General features: G+C 39.4%; 1 protein-coding gene and 1 long non-coding RNA gene across 4 annotated transcripts in view; one reads left to right on the top strand and one right to left on the bottom strand.

Annotated features, from left to right (window-relative positions):
• The window catches only part of MSR1 (macrophage scavenger receptor 1), a 90,746-nt gene that overhangs the window by 54,852 nt on the left and 15,666 nt on the right, over positions 1-20,228 (top strand). For 2 of the 3 annotated variants that reach the window (XM_040490089.1, XM_040490090.1), the window contains exon 9: positions 16,882-17,070. In XM_040490089.1, the coding sequence (XP_040346023.1) occupies positions 16,882-17,070 (189 nt within the window). Of the gene's footprint in view, positions 1-1,413; positions 4,826-16,881; positions 17,071-20,228 lie in introns of those variants that run through there. The other variant, XM_040490091.1, reaches the window with a different exon arrangement.
• LOC121039742 (uncharacterized) lies at positions 8,187-8,938 on the bottom strand. The gene is made up of 2 exons (XR_005794966.1): positions 8,488-8,938; positions 8,187-8,242 (listed from the first exon to the last, which is right to left on the bottom strand). It is a non-coding gene; the product is annotated as an uncharacterized LOC121039742 (long non-coding RNA).

Consider the following 20,228-nt stretch of genomic DNA (forward strand, 5'->3'; position numbering starts at 1 on the left):
GTACCAAAACTCTAGCACTTTTCAGTCATAGTTATTTTAAAAACGTAGTACCAATTTCTCTGCCTTAGAGCAGAAGGAATTATTTTCACCTGTACCGTGCACGGATGCCACACTTAGATAACTGAGGGTCGGCACTGTGAATGCCAGCCCCTGAAGCATCACGTAGCTACAGGATGCTTTTCACAGTTGTTGCACTGTTGATCCCGTTGCCCCTAAACTGAACAACATTTAGTAGTGTGTGCCTCCCCCACGAGCTTTGGCGTCGCTCGGTGATTATTAGCGTTGCTGTTATCATATTAAGATATGGAAACATTAGTGTACATTTTCTCCTGCGTGTTCATTACTTCTGGAATGTGATCACTTCGGACAGCTGGAACACTTTTTTTTTTTTTTTATCCCACTTACCTTCCGTGCTCCGTGTCTCTCCAGTTATTTTCACTTAAGCTCTTCGTAACTCTTTTCCCTATCTTCCTGTTGATCTCTGTCTTTATCTCTGCCTTTATCTCTGGTTCTTTTTTTTTTTTTTTTTTTTTATCTCCTTTGCTCCCGTTCCTGAGACTTTTTCTGAGCCACTTAACCTTGACTCTGGGGAAGTTTGGCAAGTAAAGAACTTCTCTGTTTTGCAGTCTATACACTGAACACCCACACTGCCTTCTGTTACCTGGGGTTACCAACGCTTTGAACGTTTTTCAGATACTTTCAGAGATGTTTCACTTACAGATATTTTCATGGGTGTTTTGAACTTAAGTGCACACTTGCTTTGTGAAAGCAATGATAGAGACATTTCTGTGTATGAGTGTTTATGATCTGCAGACTTCCCTCCATGCACTCCCCCCGCCCCACAGAGAGTATGTGTAACTCCATAATGTTTCTAAAAGAGAGAAAAAAATCATACACACAGACATCTATACAGTATGTTCTTCTTTTTCCTCATATAAGTCAATATGTCAGTCATCTGCCCATGTCGGTCCATGTGACTTTAGCTCTTTTTTCTCGACCACTCTGCATTGTTCCATTATATAGCTATGCCACAGTGACTATCGTATTCTATCCCCTAGTCAGGAGCACTTGATTTCTTGCTTGCCATGGTTTGGCTTTATTAAGCAATGCTACATTTAGCAGTCTCGTACGTGATCTTGTGGAAATACTCTATAATAGACTATTTGCTAGAAGTAGAATCAATAGTCCAAAGGTGGCTTGCAGTTTACAATGTGATGGTTTCTTGTAAATGGCTCCAAAAAGGTTGGACCAATTTATTCTGCATGAAATTGCCTGATTCCCCACATCTTCAGTTACTTCTGATAAATAAAACTTTATATGAAATTATTTTAACAAATACATTTAATATTTTTTTAGGCATGATTTAAATATAAAAGGAGTAATCACTGATTTCCTCTTTTGTACATTTGTCAGGACCAGTGCAACTCCCGGATCATATTTGGGCAGGGCCCTTTTAAGATCAGGCAGGTTGGGCAAGACACCCTCTGCTACCATCTCATTAAAAGGCCCCTCACCTCCGGACAAATCATCCGCACAACTGACTCCAAGATCCCTTTGTGGCTCCTTCAAATGACTCTGGTTCCTGTGTCGTATCCAGCTTCCACATGGCTTTCTCTCCAGGTCTTTTGTGCTGTTTGGACCTCTGTTCCTATGCTCAGACCTCTTCCCACTCTAGTAACCCACCATCACCACCATCTGCTGGCACCCTTAGCTGGGTCATCTCCCATGTACTGACTGGCAAGCTGCTCCTACCAGTTCTCAGAGCAAGAGCAGGAGCCCTCTGCTCCCCACTCATCTGATGTCTTACTGAACCCAATTTAACCCACTGGGTTCTAGGAGACATCTCATGGATATTGATTATATATGGGTTCTTTACATTCAAAAACAATACTCTCAATAAGTGATAGGGATAACATAAAAGAAAATTCGTTCGTTCGTTCATTCACTCTGCACATGTTCATTGTGTGCCTCCTGTAGCTGAACATAACAGCTAATAAGATAACTATTGTCTCTGGCCCTCATAGAGCTAATAGTCCCTGAAAGCCTAGACATGGAAACAGGTGATTATACAATACAACAGAGCTATACTGGGGGAGGAACAGGGCTCTACAGGTGTTCAGAGGAGATCAAGATTATTAAATTCTTTAAAATATTAAAAATATTGATTTTGATTAGCTTAGTTTACCTTCTTATCTGCTTACTCTACAAATTATACCACCCCCCCCACCCCGTTTTTCCCAAAGTTTATAGTGAGGTAGAGTAGAGCTTGAACAGTTCATTCAACACATTTAGACCAAAACACAGAACTTACTTCCTTCAATTACCTGGCAATTTCAAGCAAGTATTTTGATCATGAAAAAATAATGCTGAAGTTTTCTATTGCCAAAAGCTCTTTTGTATTTTACGCTTTAAGTATCTAGTATAGATCCTGAAGATAAAGAAATACTTCCATAGAACTGGAAATATTTTATGTAGGTGAACAAAGGGATAAAAAAGAGAAAGGGGAAAGAAAAAATAAGAAAAGGCAGACCGAAACAAGGAATAGGAAAAATATAGGCTATCATGTTGTTTTTGAAGTTCTTTCTGTTTATTAGCAGATGACGTTTTCACACTTCTCATTTCACAGTTTACAAATAGTCGCAGGCGTCCCAGTCTTGAATTTCTGGTAGAATTTGAGCGTGTCCGTGTGTCCCTCAGCCCTTCCATTCCCTCTCCTGGGAAAAGCGTTTCATGACACCTACCTCACAGGGTTGTTGTGAGGGTCACGTGAGATACTGTGTGTGTGAAGATGCCCTGTAAAATCATAAAGTGCTTTAAACACACAAGGTCTGCTTCGCCGTGGTCTCTCTGAACCAGAATTGCTGTTCCGTGCCGGAATCACGCAGACATTTAAAACCGGTCCTGAGGATAGGAGCGAAAGCAAAATGAAAATGCAAGAAGCCAAGTAAATGTCACGGACAAAAAGAGAGAGATGCTAGAGAGGAAGATGAGATTTTACGCGAGACAGAGGAATGAAAGTGTGACCAGATCACAAATCACTGAGTTTGTCTGGGCCGAGCAGAAGAGCGTAAGTTGTAAATAAAAGAAGTGACTAAACGGAGTGTGTGCCAGAGGCCAGAAGCTGTCAACAGAGGTCCGAACAAAATGTCAGTCTAATAAAACAAGAGAGTCCAGGCTCTGAAGGACGAAGCGTGAGCCCAAGACTCTGCTGATGAGAAAGCTCCAAGAAGGGTTGAAACAAATTAGAGTTGTCTATGGTCCTCTGGGTCTGCCCCTAATGACACCAGAGTCTCCAAGAATAAAAACAAAAAAGAGGAGGGGGAGGAATCAGCCAGTCTCGAGATGGTCCTTAGTGTTAGAAGACTGGCCATGTCGACTAGCCAGTTAATGCAAACACCGGGAGGGGAGTTGAAGCTCTTTGTCCGGGGTTGAATTAGGTGCCACTTCCTACCCCACTCTGTACTGGGGGCCAACTAGAACCTGGGAACCCGTCTTCCCTTGCCATCGGGCTGTGGTCCACACTGGCCACAGAATGACCCTGATCCCAGAGATCGTGGCAGATAATTGCAGGGCACTCCATTCACAGGTTGCTTGACACCCCAAAGTGCAAGTAGATTCTAAGTGTGTGAAATACTGATCCAGACTTTGCAAATTAGGGGAGAAGGATTTCTCTTTTCTCCTTAGACAAAAATAGATCTGAATGCCCAGCTCAGATGCATAAATTATACCACCCTGAGTAACGTGCGAGGAAGAGACAGAAATCTGCCTCGAGCTCTCCTGCTTATCACAAGGATTCCTCTGTTCTGTTCTCGCCTGACGTGGAAGTGTGTTTCAGTCAAGCAAAAACAATTCCTACCATACAATTAAACACTTTGTGTGAGGCTCTGTCCTAAACACACCGATGACCAATGTGTCATTGGTCAGTATTTTTTACTGTGCTTTATTCATGCCCAATGAGACTGTAATTAGAATGTGAATTTACAGTGTCTTAAAACTCGTGCAAGGGTGTGAAATATCAGTTTGACTTGCCATTGATTTCTACTGAGGACAGCACAATCACAGATGAATTTTGGTCTTTCTCAAAGCATTCAGCCGACCGAAGTAAAACCTTCTCCTCCAAACACTAAATAATGATAACAGTGAACATTTAGACAACACTGGGTGTGCACCAGGGGCTTTTGATGCATTATCTCATTTAATCCTCAGAAGAGCCTTTGAGGTAGGTACTTTGTTATTCCCATTTTGTAGATTGGAAACTGAAGCTCACTGCTGATAAATGGAAGGGCAGAAACTCAAAGCCAGGTATATCAATCTCCAAAGCCCCATGTTGTAACTATGACTGCATTCAACACCCCCACGCTAGTTTTTTCTTTTCTTAAGTATAAATGCCGCAAATGCATAGCGTGGAGGGTGTGGGGAAAAGAGGGAAAGAGATTTGTAATAAGCAACTTGGTTTTCCGGAATGGGCCTAATAATTTGAAGACACAAAGCAGGTGGAAATTCTTAGAGTATGACTTCCATTATTTCAAATTAAAAAAAAAAGCATTGCCAATTAATCTTGATTTGTGTATGTTTCTACCTTCGCATACTAGGTCGGCTCTTGCCTCCAGTTCTGCCCCACATCTGTTATTCAGAAACATAGTCTCCCCGGAACACCTGCGAAGTTTACATTGTCGGTAATAAGAGTTATTTACTTATGGGCGTGAGGAGAAGGAACCACCTGTTAATATTCTGTTTTTATTTCGGTAACTGGCTCACTCTTAACATTTTTTCAGTAACTGGCTCACAGATATATTTTTTAATATAATCTGGCTGCTTTGATGTCCCTCTTCTGTTATTGTGTCTCTTTTTCCAAACTCAATTGTGTAGTTTTCTCAGCAGCACCCGTTATGATTGAGCAGAATACACCATCGGGAGCCACGTGGCTCCAGGTAACTTAGCTAAGCCTTCTTGTTCTTGACAGTCTGTGGTTTTTAAAGCTTCATGCGAGTCCGTGAGGTGTTGTCAAAACGTGTAACGTTCCGTTAACACAATGGGTGTGTTCCCGAATAGTGGAGATGACTAATACGTCGTGTAAGTTGAAATAAGAGATTTAAATCGGGGATGGATCCAGCGGTCAGCGTTTACCCTGTTGAGTCTCTCTTCCGAGCTGACTCAACACAGCCCGACTCCTACCGGAGCCACTTAGAAGGAAAGAAAAAAAAAAAAAAAAAAAACAGTACAGCTCCACCCAGGTCTCTCACACCAGCAAAATTTGAAATCCATCTGGTTACAAGCCTGAAAGTGGTGGACTAGACCCAACACACCGGTTCCCATCATCCACAGCCTCAGAAGACCAAACAGCTTGCCTGCCCCGCTTCAGAGAACCGGGTGCTGGCTTCCCACTCTGCAGTCACTGTGGTCTCACGCCACCACGAGATCGTTTCCTTTGTTCTAATTAAGGCACCGTCCGACTTCGGGCTCACAACCATACTCGCCCCCTCTCTCCCTGGGCTTCTCTGGAAATGCACCGTCCTGCAGAGGGAATCTCTACACCAGATTCCCCAGAACCACACAGTTGCTGGCTTGCACGTGAAGTGCCCGAGAAATATCTCCCATTATGGCCTAACCTACAGACTGGCCCCTTCCCGGGGGTGCTCTGTGTGATTTCCATTCCCTGCTTCCCTGAATTACTCGCATTCTGCCTGACCCACTCACTGCAAAATGGAACACCTGAATCCCAGCAACTTTTCAGATGCTCATTACCGGGAACTATTTAAAGGAATCTTAATATGACTGATTCAGCAAAATGAAAACCACCCTTCTTCCTAATGATGTTCTGTGTAATTCTGATTTTCCATTTCCTAGAAATGCTGAAAGGTAAATTGCTTCACCTGAACACAAATATTCAGTCTCTGTGCACAATATTTTTGCAAAAACTCCACATGGCTTATAGCATAATTCATTTATTCCCTACAAAATGATTATCTGTTCTATTCCAAAACAAGCTTTCATGCCAAACTCTCTCCTGTTGTAGTCTCCTGTTATATTCTGTTACCTTCTATTTCACTCGCACATAGAAATACTATGTCTATACCAAAAGAACGTGTATTATATTAATCACAGAAAGTAGCCAAATGAGTAATTATTATTACTGTAGTAAAACATCTAATAGGCCCTTAATAAATACTTTTGCAGGTTTTTTAAAAAAAAATTGTTTATTTATTTTTGAGAGAGAGAGAAACAGAGCACAAGTAGGGGAGGGGCAGAGAGAGAAGGAAACACACAATCTGAAGCAGGCTCCAGGCTCTGAGCTCTCATCACAGAGCCCGATGCAGGGTTCAACCCCATGAACTGGGAGATGATGACCTGAGCTGAAGTTGGCCACTTAACTGAGCCATCCAGGTGCCCCTTTGCCGTTTTCTTTCTTTTTTTCTTTTTTTTTTTTTTAAATAGACGCTGCTAAGCCTTTAAATAAAGTTGGCATTTCAGTGGCACAGTGATTTTGTTAAAAGGAGGTTTTTACTGTGCTCAGATCATGACATAACAGGGATGGCTGCTCCTAACTTATAAATTAGAGAAAAAGCTGTATTTTCAAATTTATACCCATTGAGGGACTCTGTTACTCATTTCATTTGCAACTAAACCCAAAACAGAGAGGAAAAGAGAGGGAGACGTGGATTAGTCTGATAGGGTTGTGAGAACAAAGTACGACAGACAGGGTGACTACACCCAAATGTGTTCCCTCCTAGTTCTGGACCCTGGAAGTCCAAGATCTAAGTGCCCTCAGGACACTAGTCCTGTTGGATTAGGCCCCACCGGTATGGCCTCAATCAACCTGAACTATCTCCTTAGAGGCCCTATTTCTATATACAGTCACATGGGTGTTAGGATGTCCACAGGTGTATTTCGGGTGGATATAATTCATACTATAACAGGAAATTTCGGGTGGATATAATTCATACTATAACAGGAAAGTATCGAGACTTTTACTTGTTTCTTGTCAATGTTTTGTTTTGACATTGCAGGGATGTTCTTTTACATTACGGTGTTTTCATGGAATAATAAAGATCGCCAGGCTAATTCAGTTTAAGTAGACTGTAACCAATGGTGATTAATTAGATCATGAGAAAAAGAATGACCTGGGAAGCTATTTCTTGAGAATGTTTATTCTCAAATAATCACCATTTATGCCTTTGTAAGAGTTTTTTAAGTAGAAAGTAGTGGAAACTTGCTTAATGGAGACACAGAACCTATTGATTCACATAATGGAGAATTCCAAGAGATGGTTTTGCTTCAGGCTTAGTGGGATCCAGGAGTTCAAACTAAGTCATTTAGATTCAGTATCTCTCTCCTTCTCTCCTTCTCTCTCTCTCTCTCTCTCTCTCTCTCTCTCTCTGTCTCTCATATCTATTCATAGTCCATTAGGCTCTTGCTGTGCTGCAGAATCTGCACATTTATCCATGTCTGAGAAAGAGTGCCACCTTTTTTCCTTCAAAAGAACTCTTGTGGTCTCTTCTTGGAATCTGAGTTTTCCCTTGACTAAGTACTGTAGTCTGTAAAGGATCAATACCAAATGATGGGTTGGGCAGGATCACCCCTTCAGAATCTCAGAGTGCAGGGCTAAAGTTCCTGAAAAAGTGGATCAACTTAACTGCGCTGTTAAATAATACTTAATAATATTCTTGTTAAGTGCTTATTGGACAGCAATATTAGGTAATTTCTTCCATGAAGCAAAAAAATTCTTCTATTGTTCTGACATTTGTTCTCAGGCTATGGTGAGCATCAGAATGATCTCTCAGGCTTTTATCACATATGGATGGCTGGACTCAACATACAGAGATGTTTATTTTAGGGATTTGGGTTGTAGGCTGCTATGTGCGGTTTCCAGAAGGTTTCTTGGGAATTCTGAAGCACAGTGTAGTTGAAAATTTCTTTTATACATGATACTTTTGTCGTATCATCACCGATTCCCAATTAGGCCAGAAATCTGAATTCTTAAGAAATAATAATATTCATAACAATACCTATAACAGAAAGTGAGTCTTCTGGGCCAGGTGTTCTACAGAGCCCTATGTATATACCTACTTCACTTAATCCTCTCAAGAAACCTATCAGTCTGCTGTTTTTCGCATGAGATTTAGAACAGGTCATTAACCTGTGCAAAATCACACAGCTAGCATATATGAGGTGGAGTGTGAATCCCAGTTTATCTCATTTTAAATCCTATCACATTAGAGTGTCTTTAGTCTCTTTTGCAAACCTCTTCTTTTTTTTTTTTTTAATTTTTTTTTCTCAACATTTTTATTTATTTTTGGGACAGAGAGAGATAGAGCATGAACGGGGGAGGGGCAGAGAGAGAGGGAGACACAGAATCGGAAACAGGCTCCAGGCTCCGAGCCATCAGCCCAGAGCCTGACGCAGGGCTCGAACTCACGGACCCCGAGATCGTGACCTGGCCGAAGTCGGACGGTCAACCGCCTGCGCCACCCAGGCACCCCTGCAAACCTCTTCAAAGTACATTCATGGACTAAACCAGTTCTCACGAAAGTCCTAGAAGGCAATTCTGCAAGATGTCATAACAAATGAAGAAATTAAATACAATGAAAGCAGGCAAAACAATTTGTCGGAAGTCATAAAGGAAGTTTGCAGCCTGACTTCCCATCTAAACAAGCTTCCTGTTTTATGATACAGATCCTCACCGCCCCCCCCCCCCCAGCCCCCTCTGGTAAATAAGCAGTAGGACCCTCTCATGTGAAATAAAGCATTTAGTACCCTAACCTAAGGACCCACATTTTGCATTATTTTCTGCTTTTCTTTCTGTTATTATGCAAACAAAATTCGCTATCCCATGCTTTTTTTCTTGTTTCTAAGAGTATCTACTTTGATTACACCAAAACAGCCAAAGTTTAAGCTAAGCAAATGGAAGCAATGAGTCCTGGAGGAGAGAGAAACAGCTTTTTTTTTTTTTTTTCTTAACGTTTATTTATTTTTTTGGGACAGAGAGAGACAGAGCATGAATGGGGGAGGGGCAGAGAGAGAGAGGGAGACACAGAATCCGAAACAGGCTCCAGGCTCCGAGCCATCAGCCCAGAGCCCGACGCGGGGCTCGAACTCCCGGACCGCGAGATCGCGACCTGGCTGAAGTCGGACGCTCAACCGACTGCGCCACCCAGGCGCCCCGAGAAACAGCTTTTTTTGTTGGATATTTGAGACGTCAAGTGATGTGTCCTCAAATATTGTGGACACAGCTCTCGGACACAAATCATGGCTTCTCCTATCAAATGCAGAGGTAATGGAGACTGTCTATGGTATTTTCCACCGGTCCTGGCAAGTCCGTCGTGATGGCCCCCTGGAGCTCTGAAAAGTTATGAGCCTAAACAAAATATAGCACACAATGACAAAGAGAATGTGTATTGGCTTTTAATTTACCTCCTGATCCAATTCAAGGGGCAAACACTCAGTTATTTTAGAAAATAATTTTCTCTTCATAAAACGTCGAAGAATCTGTCCTGGGTTGTCAGCCTTGCCAATAACTGGACAGATAAATCTTCCTTGGGCCAAAGTTAAGACATTTTTCTCCACGAAATCCACAACTCAAAATCATACAGTCTATGATTTCATAGTTTCCTAGAATAACTTTCAGAATGAAATAAAATGAATAATTCTATCACTACCTTTTGATTAGTACTTTACTATTTAAAATACATTTTTTCCACATAATGTCATATTTGACACCTCAAATGTAGGAGGTACGTGTTAATATATTTATTTTATAAATAGTCAAGGCTCAAATAGGCTAAATCACTTATCAACGTCTTAACAGATTATAAAGAGGGACACAAGGACATTTATGAGATCTGATTGATGTCTACATTTTCAGAAATCAGAAAGAATGATAATGTAATTAATGCTATTTTGTGGTGTGAGTTTTATAAATTAGCTCCATTCAATATCTTAATGGTTTTAAGTGAAGAGCAAATTGTAAATAGGCTAAAAATAGGCAAGTAAAATGCACCTTTATAAATTTTTTGCAGTTCTCCTCAGCAACTCTAGAAACTTAAGACTCACGTAGAAATGAGATATTAAATAATAACAAAATTGGTCTAAAATGATAATAAATACCCTAATACATGGATACGGTCCCTTGAAGAAAACAGTATGGTCTTTGAAACACAGACACGTCTGTTTAATTGACAATTTGGAAACCCAGTAGTAGAAGCAACATTAGTGCCCAGGATACTCTCAGACAACTTACACTCCCAACCACACTTGATTTTCTTGTCTTACTCAACCTTTCCATTTTGTTTGTCCCCCCCCCCCCCAACATAAACTTCTTAACCATCATATCCTTGTGGGGATCTGCACAACAAGAGAGGTATTCTTTTTAAACACAAAGTTCTTCCATCTTAAAAATGTACCGCTTCTTCCAGCAAGATTCTTTTAAAGCTCTCTCCGATGAGAAAGCTCAAAAAGTGGCAAATTAAATATAGGAAATAATAGCCTTCTGCTACTTTTTAATTTGCACACACTGAAGTAATTCACTCTCATTCATACTTAAGTTAGACTTACTCAGTGCTATGTGAGTTTGGTATCGTGGATTTTGAAGCAACAGATTCTCAGTCTTTAGTTATTCAGAGGCTGAACTATGAGTGTTCAGTAGAATCACGGTGGACTTTGCTAACTAATTTCCAGTGAATTTCCAATGCCGCCAAAATATCTACTACCTGCTCATTCTGCAGTCCTCAAATCTTGGGCCTTTAGTTTGTTCTTCAATGTTAAAATAAAACTGAACACCAACCTCATGTTCTAAGGCAATTTGAGTGCCTCCTATCTGAAAGAGTCTGATGAAAATACAGAAAAAATTACCTTCCACCGTGTATCTTCCCTGCTACCTCTGTGCTACTGGGTTTAAGGATGTGAAAATTCACATCCGCATGAACCCTCAGAATGTGACCTTACTTGGAAGTCGCATCTTTGCAAGTGTAATTAAGCTAAGATGAGGTCATATTGGATCCAGGTGGTCCCTAACTCAAATGGCATCTTTATGAGAGGGACACACAGACCCAGGAAGAAAACAGAGGCAGAGATTGGAGTGACACAGTTACAAGCCAAGGAACATTAAGAACTGCCAGGAGCCACTAGAAGCTAGGAAAATGCGAGGAAGGATTTCTCCGATGAGCCTTCAGAAGGAGTATGACCCTGTGGGCATCTTGATTTCAGACTTCTGGATTCCAAACCTGTGAGGGAATAAATTTCTTGTTTTAGGCCACACGATGGGGATCATTCGTTATGGTTGGTTTAGGAAACAACCTACATACCTTTTCTTTCTCTCCACACTGCTCATTCCACAATAAGCACTACGTCTCTCCCTTCATTTGAGGAAGAAGCCTAGTTCTGCCTGGGGATCTGAGAGGATTTTACTGAAGGTTTAGTTATAATAGGAAAATGCAAGCAGAACAGTCTACAAGGTAAAGGTGAACCTCAGATTTCATTGTCTTGAAATTCCCAGCCAGTGTAGACACTACATTTTCCTCCCTGGCCGCTCTCAATCTCTCCGCTGCCATCAGACTACACTGCACGCCTCTTCTCCACTAAGACCCTTTCCATCTACTTTGTGCTCTGCTCTGTCTCGGATTTCCAAAATGTTTGTCTCCTTCAGCTTCCAGAGTAAGATTCAAAATCTCTTACGGTAATTTTCCAGAGAGGTTTAACTCTGTTTCTCCAGACATTTGATATCAAGGTTGTGCGGTTCATAGCTAACTACCTCATGAAGCTAATTATCGTAAAGAAGACATCACTTTCCTTTCTAGAGGAATTTGGCCACATTGTGAGGACTTCCAGATCAAACTGCAATCAGATTTTTTTTTTAATTTACTAAATTTGGAAATAAATATAATAATTACCATTGTAATAAATTTAACCCTGAATTCTAATTCTAATAAATGTTATGAATAAAGAAAACGTGACCATGAGGTAAATGATATGGTAATAGTTGAGGTAACTATACTCCTCAAGAATTGTTTTTAACCTCCGTTCTTGACTTCTACGCAAGTAGCGGTGAGGGACACATGCAAAGAAGCCCCCATAGTTCACGTCCTTCCTGATCTCTCTTTTCAAATTAGAATTTTTCCTATCTAATAGAGCCTAGTAGAGTTAGAATCTCTTTTTTTCAAACTCTTAAGACTTGCACTGAAGCACTTTTGTAACTTATTTAGGGCTCACGTGTGGCTCCATCAACACAGCTGTAGATGTGTTCTCTTCTTTAAATAAAATATATTTCAAATATAAAGGGAAAAAAGATGAACATTTATAACAAACAGCTACCCAGTAGTCATGTACACATCACCTGGATTTTGGAGAATTTGACGTTTTACCATAACGACTACAGGTATTTGTTTTTTACGAAACAGAATGTTAACTAATACAGCTGAGACCCTATTTATGCCAGCGTCCCTAGCTTTTCCAGGGTGAACCTTTATCTTGGAATGTATATGTCTCTTTCCATTTCTGGTTTTATACATTTGCTACATATATATTATGTACAAACAGCAGACAATATTGTGTGTGTTCCTTCCATGAATGGCCTTATATCTCTCTCATTCTGAGCTTGTTCTTTCCTCTCAATTTTGTGAATTTCAGCTTTGAGTCATTGACTGACCCTTTACAACAGTAAGGACATTAGTGACTCTCCAGCCACCACTTCTTTTATGAATCTTAGTTTTTAAAATAATGCAATTCCAGAAAAGAAGGAAAAGATTATATATTCAATTTCTTGCCCCATATACAAAATAACTGTAATTTCCTTGGGTACTTCTGGTCTTTTTGTATAATACTTATATTATCATCTTTGTTTTTCCATTTCTACATGATCTTTTGATGTTATGCTTAATGCCCCCAAAACTCCTCATTTAACGTATATATAAAAATCAACTCTTTCTCTATTCTAAGATATTTATTATAGTTATGTTTTATTTCCTCCTTTCAAAATAAGCCCACAGTAAACAAAACAAAAATAACCTCCAAAGTTGTTAACTTTTATTATGTTTTGAATTATTTCTTCACATTACATTATAAAACTTTTTGTAAATTATCTGCTCTATGACATATTTTTCTTTTGAAAAATTTTTCTTAGGATCATAGAAATATGAGTGAGCTATTAGTATAATAAATATTTTATATATTGGTTTTAGTTTATATACAGACTTTTAAGAATATATAGAAATTATCAGTACTATACCCTTCCCTTCAGAACTGGGAAATAAGAATAGTCAGATTGCCTGTAGGAAGTTAAACGAAAATGAATCAGAGCGGAGATATGCCAGATCACCTAACCTGATGGAATGTATTAACATATGTAAAGAAAAACGTATTAACCAAACAGTGTCGGCCAGTCCCAGAGGCAAAATCTCATTGCTGTGTCAGGTAAACCAGCATCTTCCCTTACTGCTTCTACACGTAGGAGAATTATAGTCCCTCCAGACACCTGTGAAATATTGAATTCTATGTCTTCTATTGTTTGATATTTTCAGCATTTACTAACTCCATCCACTCAGGAATGCACTTTGCACATCAGGAAGAGCTCACGGCGACTCATTCACTCACTCATACCATAACTCTTCATCAAGTGCCTCCTAAGTGAAATCCTGTGCTCTGCCAGGTGCTGAAATGTTAGTGGTAAGGATCTCAGTTTAATGGAGAAAACAAACTGGTTTAGAGTGCTTTGGTGGGTCATTAGTGCTGCTGAAGCTTCAAGACGGAAACCTATCCAAACCCTGGGACTGGAGGCGGCGCGGGGAGAACTGGATGGTGTGTGTGTGGGAGAAAGGGTGTGGGGGGTTGAGGGAGCATTTCCAACAGGGATCAAAGCTCCAGAAATAAGGGAGAGCAAGGCTTATTTGGGAAATGTGACCAGTTATGTAACAGAAGTAAAAAACAAGAAGTGCATGGATGGAGTGGTTCTCAGCGAAGCTGTAAAGGAAAGCAGAGATGAGCCATGACCTTATTTGTTCCAGGACCACTTAGCAAAAGTATCCCTACCGAAATCCTCTGTCATTCTAGTCCATGGATTGTGTTTTCAACTACACCAGGGGTTGGCAAGCTTTTTCTGCAGAGGGCGAGATAGTAGATATTTTTGGCCTGCTGAAAAACTTGGTCTTAGGGTAGTTAAACGCTTTCATAAGGTCATAGAAGCCATGTGAGAGGCAGAACTAAAACCCAGATTATCTGATTCTTGGGTTTTTCACTTCAGCTATACTCTACAGTGACAGATATAAAAAAGAAAGAAAACACATCTAAATATATAGTATAATTAATATTACATAACTATATCAAGATTTTTTAAATATCTATTATGAGCTGGACTTACTGTCTTTGCTCAAAACTCACCTTCAATAAGGAAATAGCTCCCCTACTCTTTCTTACATGCATTAACACTGTCTACATGCCAACAAAGCTGGCCACACCACCGACCAAATCTGTCACCACCTTGGTCTTGGACTTCCACGCTCCAGAACTGTGAAAAATACCACGTTGATTGTTTAAGCCACCCAGTCTATGGTGTTGTGTTATAGAGCCTGAACAGGCTAAGACGATACTAATGTTTGAGAAATACTACCCCAGGATACACAAGGCTTCTTAATGACATTTTGGGAGGGGTAAGTGGTAAAGAATACACAGCCATAACACTTTCATACACCTATTTGGGTAAGAAGAACATCAAGCTCATGTAATCAACTGTTTACATATGATGTGTTTTGTCACAGCATCATGATAAATATATTATGTGTGGGTATATTTGACTTCTGGAAAGACAAAACCTTTGGGGGTGGTACTTGTTAATACTACATGACTCTAATATTTTAAAACATTAAACAATCCACTCCTGGATTATTATTGCCCATTTTCTTAAGCAATTATAATGAATGACTGGGTCACATGGGTATTTTACTTGGTAATTGAAAGTGTGAATACTGTAACAACAAATTATTTTGCCTTTAAGAATGTTTTAAACTCATGTTTATTAAGTGAGGAATGGCTTATGCACTTGGGCCTGATTACATTAATTCGGTATTTAGCACTGAATTCTATTTTGGAAGAATCAAGAAAATAATTATAATTATAATACCACATATTAACATGTTAGCTTTTTATGTTTCTGAGTGGCTCAGTCAGTTTTGTTATAGAATGTTATAGAAAATTGTTGGTATTCTTTACTTGTTACTGGATTATGGTTTCAATAAAATTTAGGAAAAAAATGTTGCTGAATATTTCTTCAATTAATTGAGCTTTGTAAACCCATTCCCTAACACTCCATTTTCATATGACAGGGATATATTTGGTGATAGTCACATCTTGCTTTTTTCACTATAGTGTTTCTCAAACTTACATTAAAAAGATACATTTAAATAGAACTGTACTTATTCGTTGGCTTTTATAATTATTAGAGAATATTGTTATTTTTATTTAGCCATGAACTAAATTTTAAAAGTATTTTCTGTCTCTGCCTTTCATTCTATTCTTCAGCCAAATGATTTTTAAATGAAAACTTACTAGAATAATACAGGCTCTTTAAAGAAATTTTGATTCTCTGGGGCACCTGGGTGGCTTAGAAAGTTAAGCGTCCAACTTCGGCTCAGGTCATGATCTCGCCGTCCGTGAGTTCGGGCCTTATGTTGGGCTCTGTGCTGACAGCTCAGAGCCTGGAGCCTGTTTCGGATTCTGTGTCTCCCTCTCTCTCTGCCCCTCCCCTGCTCACGCTCCGTCTCTCTGTCTCTGAAAAATGAATAAACCTTAAAAAAAAATAATAAAAATTAAAAAAGAAATAAAAAAAGAAATTTTTATTCTCCAAGTGACTTGTTTTTATAATATTTACATACTTTTATTTATCTGTCCCTAAGTTCATTTTATATATATATATTCATTATATATATATATATATTCATTATATATATATATATATATGTTGTTTTCTTTAAAAATAGGAGGCATGGGGCACCTCAGTGGCTCAGTCTGTTAAGCGTCTGACTTTTGATTTTGGTTCGGGTCATGATCTCACCGCTGAGACAGAGCCTTGTGTCTTTGGATTCTGCCCTGGGTGTTCTCTCTCGCTCTCTCTTTCTCTCTCTCTCTCTCTCTCTCTCTCCCCGGGTGTTCTTTGTCTCTCTCTCTCTCTCTCTCTCTCTCTCTCTCCCAAAACACAAAACAAAACAAAAAACCAAAAGAGTCATTTAATAGTCATTTAAACGTGCACATGATCAAAATTTTATAAAGGTTTATCATACATAGCAATTTGATTAAATTTTGCAGAACAAAATTATTTTTATAGTTAAACACATAGTATATTTCTTCACAAAGTTTATTGCCTTAGTAATTTCTCAAAATATCCAAAATAATAAACATTGTCACTATAGTTATCTTGATTCTCTTGTAAAAGATAGGATGTTTGGTCATCTATTTTTATGTTTATAATTTATAAAATATCTTCCACTTCCTACATCATTGAAAGTCACTGGATTATGTGTTCCGGTTTGTGTGTTAATGTGGCAAGAAAATAACCAATTTGTTATTATTTTTACTAAGTAGTATGAAAAATCTTTAGGATATTAATAAACTTTTAGATGTTAAATTTTAAAGTCTTTGGGGCATAATATTTGAAGTGTTCTCATATATGTAACTTACATAAATTGTATATGTCACTCATAGAAGTGTTGAGACCGAAGAAATTCGACTTCAGTTTTGACTAATGCAATATTTGCAATTAAACTCTTTACCAACAGGTGGTGCTAGAAAGTTTAATATTTGTTTCAGTAGTCGTACTTATTGGGGGGAAAATGTGGCAATTTTTTAAGCACTATAAAACAATAGTTATATATAATTAACCCCTGCTTGCTTTTGTTCCAGCTCCACCTAAGACCGTACGATTGGTTGGTGGTAGCGGTCCTCATGAGGGCAGAGTGGAGATTTTCCACAGTGGCCACTGGGGCACGGTCTGTGATGACCACTGGGAGCTACGAGGTGGACAGGTCATCTGTAGAAGTTTGGGTTACCAAGGTGTTCAAGCTGTGCATAAGGGAGCTTACTTTGGACAAGGTAATTAAAAAATATATTTTATATATGTATATATATGTATATATAGCTTTTTTTTAATGAAATGTTGGCCCCTCTCTAATACATAGAATATAGTAGCAGCAGGAACATATAAAATAGGAAGAGATATCCTATGTAGGAATTTTTTTCAAAAGCCCTTCCTAGAAAGTAGAAATGAAAAGAAATAGGTCTTAAAAATAAATGGCATACGCTTTCAGGCGATCTTTAGTGTTTAAACGGTGTTTAGACTCGTTTGGTTCAGTAGACAACACCAGAGGAAAATAGTGATTGGTGCAGTAGAAGAGGAGAACTAGGGACAGGTGAACCACAGGCCGTCCTGGGAAGCTCAGTTTATGGATCCGGGTCTTGGGGGCATAGGAGCATTTCCCTGTGCTTGCTCACATTCTCTCCTCTGCGGAACGGGAGAGCCGGGCACCGGCTTGTGCATTTTCCTCGCAGTCGTGTTCCAGAGCAGTGAAATCTATCCTTGGTCCCTGATGGAGCACCTGTATTCTATTTTTTTTTTTTTAACGTTTTTATTTATTTTTGGGACGGAGAGAGACAGAGCATGAACAGGGGAGGGGCAGAGAGAGAGGGAGACACAGAATCGGAAACAGGCTCCAGGCTCTGAGCCATCAGCCCAGAGCCCGACGCGGGGCTCGAACTCCCGGACCGTGAGATCGTGACCTGGCTGAAGTCGGATGCTTAACCGACTGCGCCACCCAGGCGCCCCTTGAGCACCTGTATTCTAAATGGACAGTGAGGAGCCATGAAAGAGAAAGAAGCAATTACATAGTCTCTCCCTACCTGCTCCTTATGATTTCTCTAAACCCTTTAAGAAACGTGATGAGAAATAAGGGAAGAGGTAGGTTACTTTCCCCTCTATTTGAGGTTCGTAAAACACTGAGTAATTCTGTTGCTGCATGCATATTTGTGTATTTTTACCCAGCCGACTCCATAACCTGCTCTATGAATGTATTAAAGAGCTAGGAAGAGAGGCACCTGGGTGGCTCTGTTGGCCTAGCGTCCAACTTCGGCTCAGGTCATGATCTCGCAGTTCGTGAGTTTGAGCCCCATGTCAGGCTCTGTGCTGACAGCTCAGAGCTTGGGGCCTGCTTCAGATCCTTTGTCCCTCCCCTCACCACCCCCACTCTCAAAAATCAATAAACGTTAAAAAAGAATTTTTTTTTAAGAGCTAGGAAGAAAATTTGCAGGGGCCAAAAGTATTTGAATGTATACATCTTGACATTTTTACTGTCTCATTTATTTTTCCTAAATGGGTACCTTACAACAGGTTTTGTGTATAATTAAACATATGAGCGTTTCAATTCTAAATGATAAAGAGATTAGAAAAAAGTAACCATATAAATTAGACTTTTTTTTTAAATTTTTTTAACATTTTATTTATTTTTGAGACAGGGAGAGACAGAGCATGAACAGGGGAGGGTCAGAGAGAGGGAGACACAGAATCTGAAACAGGCTCCAGGCTCTGAGCTGGCAGCACAGAGCCCGACACGGGGCTCGAACTCACGGACCGTGAGATCATGACCTGAGCCAAAGTCGGCCGCTTAACCGACTGAGCCACCCAGGCGCCCCTTTTTTTTTTTTTTTTTTTTAATTTTTTTAACATTTTATTTATTTTTGAGACAGAGACAGATAAATTAGACTTTTAAAGTCACTATTTTTTTCCTTATTTACTCTACAAATCTGACAAATACATAATTAGTTTCTCTGAAATTGATGTTGAGCAAAAAAATTGGCCTTCTTGATTTTATTAAGTGTTATTTTAGATATGGGCAAGAAGAATTTTCGTGCAAAGTTATAAACATAAGATTATCTGGTAATGCTGCTATTTTGTCTATAGCAATAAAATAAGGGGGTGTGTCAAGATAAACTTTAAAAGAAGAGATAAATTGGGGCGCCTGGGTGGCTGAGAGCCTGCCTGGGATTCTCTGTCTCCCTGTCTCTTTCTGTCTCTCTGTCTCTCAAAAATAAATAAGCCTTTAAAAAGAGAGAGAAATTTAAGCAGAGATCCAGGTTCCAAAGTCTTCAGAGGTCAGAAAAATCATTTAGTCTCATATGAAGAGGTGAGATAAGACAAAAGAGTGTGGTGATGGCGAGAATTTCTGTACCTAGGCTCAGCCCCTGGCCCCAGTTTTTAATTTGTGTCTTACAGCTTTGAACAAAAGAAACAAAGGAAATAGAAAAGATCCATAATTTTAATTTTTTTTTCAACATTTATTTATTTTTCGGACAGAGAGAGACAGAGCATGAACGGGGGAGGGGCAGAGAGAGAGGGAAACACAGAATCGGAAACAGGCTCCAGGCTCTGAGCCACCAGCCCAGAGCCTGACACGGGGCTCGAACTCACGGACCGCGAGATCGTGACCTGGCTGAAGTCGGACGCTCAACCGACTGCGCCACCCAGGCGCCCCTGAAAAGATCCATAATTTTCTACAACCATACATCTTTGGAATTTCCATACGTTCCATCTCTACTATATTTTCAGAACTTTCTCCCCAGGTTGGAAAGTATGGGACTAAAATCATTCTTGCACCTCTAAAATGTACCTCCTAAAGCAAAATGTTTTAAATATCAATAAGCCAGATAATTGTTTTTTCCAGAGAAGAAAACAAAATTTAAAAAATCCCCAACTCTTGGTCACTGGAGAGTCAAATGAATCAGTCAGTCATTTAGCAAGACTGAGCTACCAACCTTAGTTTCAACAACGTATGAGGAGAGAATTTATTTCTGTGGAAACTAAGACCAATAGCATGAAAGCCCATTTATTTCAAATATTTAATCATATAAAATATTTCAGATGACTGTTAGCATCTATGAAGTGAACAACCACAGTGCTTAATGGATGAAATACAATTTTTTTTTCATCGATGGTGACTTCTTCACCTGGTAGATGGATAAAATTATTCAGTTGTAAGAATAACAACATGTAGATTATTTGAATTATTAGGATGTGCCTTTGTTGACAAAGTGAAATACAGTTTGCCGTTTTTCAGATAATTTAAACATGGGCTAGCTAAATAACTGAATCCAAAAAGAGAAAACTATCCTAAAACGGGGGACAACTCACCTTTCCTCAAGATGAGTGATTTTATAGCTTACATTATACAGAGAGACATTTAACTTTGTGTCTTTAAGAA

This window comes from Herpailurus yagouaroundi, unplaced genomic scaffold (assembly GCF_014898765.1).
Source record: "Herpailurus yagouaroundi ecotype Mexico unplaced genomic scaffold, PumYag 181, whole genome shotgun sequence".
NCBI classification, from domain to species: domain Eukaryota; kingdom Metazoa; phylum Chordata; class Mammalia; order Carnivora; family Felidae; genus Herpailurus; species Herpailurus yagouaroundi.